At 34.9% G+C, this 10,310-nt stretch overlaps 1 protein-coding gene across 1 annotated transcript; it reads left to right on the forward strand.

The window, feature by feature from the left end:
• Positions 1 to 4,793: 4,793 nt before the first annotated feature.
• LOC106061029 (CD209 antigen-like) lies at positions 4,794 to 10,047 on the forward strand. Its single transcript, XM_056016185.1, has 5 exons — positions 4,794 to 4,959; positions 5,208 to 5,390; positions 6,501 to 6,680; positions 8,551 to 8,727; positions 9,566 to 10,047. Exons 1-5 carry the CDS (start codon positions 4,794 to 4,796, stop codon positions 9,691 to 9,693), a joined length of 834 nt encoding a protein of 277 aa, XP_055872160.1. The 3' UTR covers positions 9,694 to 10,047.
• Positions 10,048 to 10,310: the final 263 nt, after the last annotated feature.

The raw sequence follows: 10,310 nt of genomic DNA on the forward strand, positions 1-10,310 counted from the left end.
ATCTATATATATATATTCGTTAAAGATTTATTATTTAGTAAGATGAGAAATTTCCGATAGTATCTCATTTTGCATAATTTCTATAGGTCTGTGATTGACTATTTACGTGAGTGTTTTCCCCTTGTCCGATGCCAAGACACGATTAGGCTAAAGGGTAGCTAAACAAGACTCCCGTGGGGGTGCCTAAGGGGGTGCGAGAGCATCCTCATTGCACTGTGCGGAGTTGTAAATAAGCTCCCACAACCTTGTCACAATCCAGGCACTGTTCCTCAACTCAAGTGCTAGTGCTATACTATTAGAGCATGGAATGGGTTGCCTGAGCTAGCCAGGAAAACCAGTGACTTGGCAGAATTTAAGTCATTGGTTAAAGTTAATATCATTTAATATGCATGACACGTAGTCGTAGGACGTAATCATCTTCTTTTTGAAGTAACGTCTGCATTATATAAGATAAGAAGAAGATAAGGGTCCGTTACATAAATGGTGTGTCCCGCACAGTTTAATTGCCTGGTATAGAAAAGGAAAATGGTGGGGGTCTTAGACTTAGTGTACGCGGTCTCTTGCCACGAGTCTGACCCACCCGCTAGACAGAACAGTGTACACTGCTCATTCAGGCCGGTGAGAGGGAGCTCTTGTTCACTTTTGCTGGCCTAGAGTTCCAAGAGCCGAAGTCTCAACTCTACCTGACAGTTTAAGATGAAGACATGATCTAGAAATCTAGATCAAATTTTATAGATATAAGATATATATAGTCTATAGATAATGGAGATCTACTTATTAGACTTATATCATAAATAAAGATCTTTTCTTATTGATCTAAATTACAGACGTTACTTCGAAAGAGAATATTGATTAGATCTATATAGATCTACATTACGTCATACGTGTTTCAATGTGTCAATCATCATGGTACATGGCACATGCTGATTCATAAATGATTTGAATGATTCTCTCATCTGTCAGATCTATATTCTTATCAGGATGCCAAGAGAGAGGCCAGTCCATTCTTTTATACTGTCCAGCTTTTCTTTGAACGACCTTTTCTAAGACTTTCTTTATGCTCCCTTCACTGTATCTTGAAGAGTGAGTTTTGAAAGTGAGTCATTCAATATGACCAAACCAGGAGCAGTATTGAGGAGTCTGTAAGCATGCTAACTAGAGACTTATAAATCTTGCTTCTGTAGTGTGTCATGGATGCTGACTGCAGAGCTAGAGAGGAGAATCCTAGCAATGGAATTGAGATGCTACAGAAGGATCCTAGGCAATGTATTCCTATGTATCACATTCAAAAAGCACATCACAAATCAAGAGATTAATATAGAGACAGTGTTACTTCAGCGATTGGACTCCATGATGTCTTGTTAACTATTGTAAAATAAACCCACCCTAAAAAACTATGGCCATATTACAAGATCTTGGGGCTCGCAAAGACCTTTCTTCAGTACCAGGAAAAAGAAGAAGAGGCAGAGAAAGCGATGGGAGGACAACATAAAATAATGGACAGGCCTGCCTTTGTCTTGCTTGGTGCCCTAACGGTCCAACAGATTAAGGGATAGGTTAAGGTAAAAAAGAGTTAATTCAGAGCTAGATATTAAATTTTATTAAAATATAATGTTTTAAAAATTTAAATTATGTAATAACACAAAATTTTTAGGTGTTTTTTTTTTATTTCAAGAATTTTGTATAGCCCATCTATCATGCTAAAGCATGCACTTATTCTGCTCTGGTCAATCTGTGGTGGAGGGGGCCTCTGGGAGGATTCCATGCTACCTTTAGACGCTAGGCAAACCAAGCTGGATTTTAAATCAAGCCCTCTTGATAGGTAATAAGGTAATCAAGCTGCCACTTAGCCATAAATTTACATTAATTAACACACTTGCACACGTCAGAACATTTTTAACAAGAATATCATGTGTATCCTATACCAGCCCTAATCTGTTCATTTATGCAGTGTCATTATGTTGCCCTCAACTGATGTAACATGTACTTATACACATTTCTCAGGTGTCTTCCATTGCGTAAAACTTTTGACATTTAAATTAAAAATTAGTTTCGTTATAAAGTAATTTCCCTGTTATATTCTTAATGTTAAGAATATTTTATTAAAGTGATCCAAATGCTTGTTAGGTCTATTATGTTAATCTGCCATTCCCATGCTAATGGTTCTAATTTCTTTTAATTTTTGCCTCAACAGTTTTCACTGTCATAGGCTAATCATTAAATTCATGCTGGGAAAACTTGCAATACTAAACTGCGCTGATGGAATTTGTAATTTAATAGCAATTAACAATGATTAAAAAAGTACTTTATAAGACTTTTTTTTACTGTCTTACTTCAGAAACACAAAAAAGATAAAAGCATATTATTATATTCCTAGTTCTATATGCTAGAACAAATTTGTACAATATATATATGCTCTTTCTTCCCTAGTGCTATTAGAGCATGGAATGGGTTGCCTGAGCCAGGAAAACTAATGACTTGGCAGAATTTAAGTTATTGGTTAACATGCTTGACTAGATTAACCTAGGAACATGATTAGGATGTAATCATCTTCTTTTTTAAAGTACCATCTCTATTTTCTAAAACTACTTATTAGATTCTAGACCTTTATACTTAATTTCTGTTGTATGTTAGCATTGTTTGATGATAGCAGATAGTAATTAGAGCTTCCATCATATCTTTGAGATTCATATGAAATGGCCAAGTAATCATTTATTTTCAAGGTAATGGCTACCTGGTTTGCACTATGCTTGCCGGACTGTCATTGTCTCGATGATCCCGGGTTCACACCCTGTCCGCTGCCACCCCCCATTGTCCTGCAGGAGGTTTGGATTAGGAAGTAAATCATCTTCAACTCTGAAGTAACGACCGAAGCATGTCAAAACATTTTACTAACAATGATAAATCATATGCTTATGTGTTTTGCTTTGTTGTCACTTTGTGGCCCTGTGTCCGAACCCTGTCCATTAACACCCCCCTGCACTCTTGCATGAGGTTAAGGTTAGGACGTAACAATAAAAAAATATTTGCTTCTGGAAGAACATTTGAAGCTAACAATTTTTGTTTTCAAAAGTTTGTTTTCTTTGAGTTGTTATTTTTTGCAATTTCAACATTGGCAACACTGTAAAGAACTTGCTACTAAATGTTAACATTAAAACAAAGAAATACTGCTGCGGGGGTGAACGACTGTTTAGAAAATGCAATAACATGCCTATGTTTACCCTGCGGGAGCAAGTAAAACAAAGGGCATTTGGGCCTTATGAAGACCCCATGACTCAAACGTTCTTTGTTTTACTTGATCCTACAGGGTACACCTATGCATGTTTATTATATTTTCTCTATACATGTTAACATTCAGAATAATACAAGTTTCACATATAAGAGAAGGTTAATTTTAAAAAATTACTTTCTAAAAGTGCAATAAACAGTAGGACAAATAATGCAGCTCTAATATTTGTTTATATTACTGTCATCCTCAAGACAATCTTGAAGAATAACTATATGGCCATTGTTTCAATCATCATAAGGATTACTGATGTTATCAGATAATCCAGATCTGCCATACTGAGTCTTTTCAATGTTTAAAATCAATTTTCATCAATAACTATCAGTCAGACATTTGTACTGTAGGATCAGTTCATCTTTTTTTTTTCTGAACCAGTGATTTGTAAACTATAAGAATTAAAACCCAGTTTAGGCTATTTGTAAAAAAATATTTAATACACACCGTTGTGATGTCTAGAGTATATATTAACACATCACTACTATGTATGAATGTATACAATTTTACTTTAGTTTTTTTTTTTTTAAATATTTCAGAGATGTACACACAAAAATTTAACTTTTTTTTTTCTAACCTGGTGTTTAATATGGCTTAAACCTTTCTTGACATCTTTCACATAGTAGCTGGCCCACTTTTTATTTTCTCATTTTTTTTCTTGTTAATGATTAGATATCTCTTGCAAGTCTGTGCCACAATTTTGGAAAAAAAAACTTCTTGACTGCTTTGAGAAAGAAATATTTTATTTTAGTTTATTTAAATGGAACTTACTCCTTAGCAGTTTGAGAACTATTTAACAAATTGTATATAACTTAGAAACCAAGTCTGATCTAGTCTGTATGTATGTAGAATACGTAGTAAGGATTGAAACTTTCACATAATGATAGCGTAAAAAGATTCTAATTTTCTGGGTGTATGTGTTTTATGTGTGGATGTTCTGTGGGAATAACATATGCATTTTTCAACAATACGGTACTTTTTTCTAACATTGGAGGACATGGATTCAAATTTTGGTTTCCTAATTGTGATAACAATTCTACATATACATGGTACATATATGCATTATGTTTGTGTGTTTTATATGCAAGTGATGTTAGAAAAAAATCATGGATTATTTATAGTTTGTAGATATATAATTGAATAAAGTTGATATAAAGCATCAATTCAATTTATTAAGGAGACGGAGTGGCTGAGTCAGTGGTAAAGTACTTGGTTTCAGAACTGGAGGGTCCTGGGTTCAATTCCTGGTAAAGACAAGAATTTTTAATTTTGGAATCTTTGGGGTGCCTCTGATGGATATGTGACATTATTTGGAGAAAAGTAAAAGCTGTTGGTCGTTGTGCTGGCACAATGACACCCTCATTAACCGTCATGGGCCACAGAAACATATGACCTTTACATCATCTGTCTTATGGACAGCATGGTCTGAAATTAGAACTTAAATGTATATATTCACAGAAATATTGAACTGACCTAAATACTCCTTAAAAATTGTATAGCTTGAGTTGTAAAAATGTTTGAAAATGTTCTACGTTTGGGATGTGTCTTCAGAGCTGAAGATAATTTACTTCCTAGTCCAAACCTCCTTCAGGACAATGTGGGATGGGACCGGGCAGGGTATGAATCTAGGACCACCAAGATGACCGAACAACAGTTCAGCGCCCATACCAAACAACCAGGCAGCCATCCTTTGACCTTTATGAATGAAGTTTATTAAATTCATTTCTTTTTTTTTTTTTCTCTTAATAACTTTTAAGTTAACATTATATTTAATGTGTAGATTGATAATAAATTTCTAGATTTTATTGCTTTAGTTTAAAAACTATAGTAAATGTTTCATCATAAACTGTTGTCTTTTTTTTTATTTCTCACGTGTGGTACTAGTATATTGTAGTATAGTCATTTAATTGCATCTTATCTGTTACAGGTGCGGTCAACCTGTTGTCCACTTCTCATCTACATCAATGCAATCAAGATTTTGTGGGGGTGTTGTCAATCGGACAAGAACTGACCAGCATAAGCGTACTAGACTGTGCCATCAACTGCTTGAAAAATCAAACTTTTTGTAAAGGTTTCTCTTATGACCTACAGACAGGAAGATGCACTTTCGGTAAAGAAAATTTACTCTTTAATTGAGAAAATTTGTCTTGGGAGATAGGGTCACAGTCTCAGTTGACATTGCATGACTTAATATTCAAGTCATGTTAAGAGTTAAAAAACACGTTGAATTCCTGATGTAGAAAACAGGAAGTAGAAGGAATAAAGTTGACTTTGACTTCAGTCAGTCAAGTCAAGTCAGTTTGTGAAGTCAAGTGGTATTGTTTGGTCAAGTATATTTTGGTCCGGAATGGACAGTAGCTACTTAGAAAAGTCTGTAGTAATTTCAGTTAGAAAGAAACTTGTGGGCAGTTGTTGCCAGTGGTCTTTTTGAGACATGTATTAGTTAATCTATATTTCTACACAGTGTTACCCGCTGAGATGCGGACGTGATTTGTAATTAACGTAATGGATACATTTGATACTGCTGTTATGAGGATAGGTTTGTTTATTATTTCTTGACTTGTAGCACTAACAAGGAGTGCAGTATTATTATTATTGTGTTTTAAAATAAACTTCATATTTGTCTGCTGAAACGGACTTATGTCAGTTTATAGTATTTGTCTTGTCACGTGTCAAGAGTACTTCAGGAAGCAAGAACCCAGCATTACACGACATTCGCATTCTGCAACATTACACCATTCAACAATCATTTACAGATATGTTGGCATTACACTAATTATTTTTGCTTGCTTTTTTTTTTTCCATGGAAAGTTCTTTAAAAAAGAGTATGTCAACATGAAAATTGAATGGCCTAGATCAAGAAGGTGTTTTTTAAACAATTTTTCATGGAAAGTTGGTCATTGCATTAAACTCCATTTACAATACAAATAAGCAATGATATGTCCACGTACCCACTGAATTTTAGTTTATTGGCCAGCTTCAGTCATAGAACAGCAATGGTTCATCTCATTAATTAGTATACTTTTGACTCAAAAATATTGCAAATACTTTTTTCATCATGATTTGTTGGTTTGTATTTTTATAACTTTCTGGGATTCCAAAAGATTTTCTTAACAAATCCACTATGTCCTTTTGAACCTGAGGTGGTCGATTGTAGTCAAACTGAATTTCCTTTTGATTGGACCTATAAAAATGATCTCATCTTATCTTAAATCTGCAGGTTACTGTATCATCCCATGGCCAAATAGTACAAGTCCTACTGTACAGTTGTATCAGGTACAGCAGCCAAAGTGTGAAAACACACCAGGTTTCCAAGTCTACACCTCTGGTAACATCAGCGCTTGTCTCTGGATGTCTTCAACGCAGAACAACTATACAGAGGCAGCAGCGCATTGTGTAGGTAATGCTTAACACTTTTTCAAACTAATGAAATGTTTCATTGTATTTTTTTGTTTCATTCTTAGCATATAAATTTTATACACTTACTGTAGAATTTTCATAGAAATCTTAAATTATCTGCATATAGTTGTATTCTGTAAGTGTAGAATTCCTTTTTTTAGGAATTTTAATTTAAAAAATTTAAAGAGTTTGAATTGTTTTTACTAAGTTTCTGTTAGATAAGATAATATTATATTATTGGTCCAAACAAATGGAAATTTAGTTTGACTACAGTTGTCTACCTCAGTATTACTACTATCAATAACATAAATATTGATATATAATACTTTTTAAAAGACTAAATCTTAATATATCTATATATAGGTTACATAGTTCTTTATCTACTTGTTCTATCGAGAAAGTCTTTCAAGTTTTTGTGGGCACCTATTGTTTTGTTTTTGTTTTTTTTACTATGAAAACTGGTTCTGTTGTTCTCAAAAAGCCTGCAAATTAAAGGCTTGTCATTTTTGTAAGTCACCACTATGACTTGTAAAAGCTTTGTGTGCAAGGTCAATGGATCTTGTATTGTGCCCATATTATGATACCTTTTTTTTTTGGCTTTCACAGTGTTGACGATATCAGCCCGATTCCCATAGGATGAAATTATGTCCAAGAAGTAGTCTAGTTAATAGCTTAATAGATCTAGTACTATCAGCAGTATAATCTCTACATTGATATAAATATCATTCCTACATCCAAAATAATCTTTATAAAAACAAATAAATGTACAGTTAATCAAGAGGAGAGAAGTTCTATGTCTTTGGTGACTTTTATAGTTATATAACTTAATTTTAGAAAGTCAAAACAATTAAATGTTTCTCTTGGGCTCAAATTAATTTCTTCCAATTAATTTTCCTTTTAATATTGAAAAAAAACAACTACAATGTTGTTATATAAGAATAATAATAATTATAGCTTTTATAAAGTGCTACTTTCATGCTTGTAGCATGCTCAGAGTGCTATGATCCAATCTCATTTGTGGACCAATGGGGTGGGGGTATCTGGGAGTAGATTTTCCGCGCTGCCTTTAGGTGCTCAGTAAACAAAACTCTGCTCAAGTCGCGTGTCAAACCCCTTCATAGGTAGCCACGCGTACTTAACCTCTCTACCTCGCTTCCTGTCATTTTTTTTACCTTTACCTATCCCTTAGTCTGTTGGACCGTTGGGGCACCAGGCAAGATTTGTCGACCGTCTTTCTCCATTCCTCCCTTTTTTTTGCCTTGTTCAGAACCTCTCTCAATGGCAGGCCTGTCCATTCTTTAATGTTGTCCTCCCATCGCTTTTTCTGTCTGCCTCTTCTTCTTTTCCCTGGCACTGTTCCCTGAAGAAAGGTCTTTGCGAGCCCCGTAGATCTCGTAATGTGGCCAAAGGTTTCAAGCTTTCGTTTTTTCACAATCGTAAGCAGGTCGTCATGAGCTCCGATCGCTACAGTAACCCTGTCTCTGATTTCTTGGTTGGTGATGCGGTCTTTGAATGTGATGCCTAGGATCCTTCTGTAGCATCTCAATTCCATTGCTAGGATCCTCCTCTCAAGCTCTGCATTCAACGTCCACGACTCACAAGCATATAAAAATGTGGCCATGACCAGAGAGCGCATCAGTCTGATTTTGGTGCCGGGGGCTAAGCCCTTATCTTTCCATATTATTTTAAGTTTTGAAAGGGCTGCTGTGGACTGTGCTATTCGGGCCAATAATTCGGGTTTTGTTCCCTCATCTGAGACAATAGCTCCGAGGTATTTGAAGCTGTTAACTCTAGTTAGCTTTTCACCTCCAATACTGATGCCTCTTTTAAAGCCCTGATGGCTAATGTAATGTTTTTTTTTGTTCAATCAGCCATGGGCGCAACTCTAATGTCACTGAAGTATGCGGAGAAATTGGACATTTTAAAGAAGAACTGCAACACGTCTGTTTACATTGGCCTTGATGACTTGGGGACAGAAGGGACTTTTGTTTGGCATGACGACCAGACAGTCCTAGAGAGTGAGCTTCTTCATCAAATATTTATCTCAGGTAAATGTCTTATCTCATAAAATGAAATAAAGTTCGAGGATTGGTCTCTTTAGTCACGCAAAAGTTGCAAAGGGAACAGATCATCTCGAGAGACGTAAAATGCCACTGACACATACTTACTTAGTACTTACTTAGGTCCTCCCGCGCCGTTCGGCGCATTGGGCGGCAAGCTGTCTCCATAATGATCTGTCACTGGCAATGTCTGAAGCCTCCTCCCACCTGGTGTCCACTGTTCTGAGGTCCTCCATGAAGGTGTGTCGCCAGGTAATACGAGGACGTCCCTGTTTGCGCTTTCCATGTTATCGCAACTCTTGGTGTGCCAAATTCATTTTGACGTAGAACATGTCCCGCAAACCTCATGCGACGCTCAGTCACAACCTCACCAACCTCACCTCACCACAACCTCACATAACGCAAAGACTATTCTCTTTATCAAAGGACCGTTTTAATTGATAAAATAGATGCTTTGTTGAGGTCTACTATTACAGTAGTCTTTTAAGAGTCTAAGTAGACACTTCAGGATAGAAGAATTAAAAGATAGGTACCGGTAGCTATAATACATAACCCTGAACTATAATTTACAAATAATGTGTGTATTAAATATTGTATTGTATAATACCATTATGATAGCATAATCATCAGGCCTAGATTATTCTGATTTAACATTTTGTTTGCTAAAGCACTATTCTTTTTTCCTAATCAGATGCATTTTATTGACCTTTTAAATTCTCCAAGATATTCATGAACATATCTTGTCTATTTTATTGACCTTTTCAATTCTCCAAGATATTCATGAACATATCTTGTCTATTTTATTGACCTTTTCAATTCTTTCCAGGGGAACCTAATGATTCTAACAACAATGAAGATTGCGTTGAATATAGGAATATCAACTTGGCCCTGAACGATATTATTTGTTCCGAGGTACGAGACTATGTATGTGAAAAAACTTGTTTTCTTTGTTAATTTAAAACTCAACTTTGTGATTGTTTTTAAGTGGAGGAAGAATGAGGCTCTGAAACAGATAAAATTTCTGCTTGGTAGTGATGTGTAGATACAAAAAGAAATAGTGTGCATTTGCCAGGAAGTAATGTGCAAATGAAAATTGTATACTGCACTTGCCAGGAAATGATGTGAACATGTGTGAAAGTAGTGCTAGGAAGCATTGTACAGTTTTTTTGTGTGTGAAAATGTTGAAAGATTGCTTTTTTTTTTTTTTAGTGTCTTGATGTTTTTCTGAAGTAAATTATATTACCATTTTGTAATGTAAATATATTTTATTAAAATAAGTATGTGATATCTGGCCTTGGCTAGCTATCAACAAGGCTTGAGTTTGAAAAACATAAAATAAAAAAAATAAAAAATATAATGAGAAGGTATTGCATTTATTTGTTTAATCCTCTTAACAAAAATGTTTTCTATTTTATGGTAACAATGTTAAAACTGGTGTTAATAAAAAGATACAAATAGTTTCAACACAAAACCATGTCTAATCTACAACAGAACATATTTAATGAACAGAGTATTGTAATTCAAGTCTCCTGGTTAATGACTATTGTTACACCTTGTTAGAACTATTTCAT

This window comes from Biomphalaria glabrata, chromosome 17, assembly GCF_947242115.1.
Source record: "Biomphalaria glabrata chromosome 17, xgBioGlab47.1, whole genome shotgun sequence".
Taxonomy (NCBI): domain Eukaryota; kingdom Metazoa; phylum Mollusca; class Gastropoda; family Planorbidae; genus Biomphalaria; species Biomphalaria glabrata.

What these genes read in the sequence shown, in the direction of transcription:
- LOC106061029 (XM_056016185.1), top strand. Translation starts at nt 4,794, where the DNA reads ATGTTTGAAAATGTTCTACGTTTGGGATGTGTCTTCAGAGCTGAAGAT. An exon ending in CGCCCATACCAAACAACCAG is followed by an intron (nt 4,960 to 5,207) that starts GCAGCCATCCTT and finishes TATCTGTTACAG; the next exon opens with GTGCGGTCAACCTGTTGTCC. An exon ending in TCATCAAATATTTATCTCAG is followed by an intron (nt 8,728 to 9,565) that starts GTAAATGTCTTA and finishes AATTCTTTCCAG; the next exon opens with GGGAACCTAATGATTCTAAC.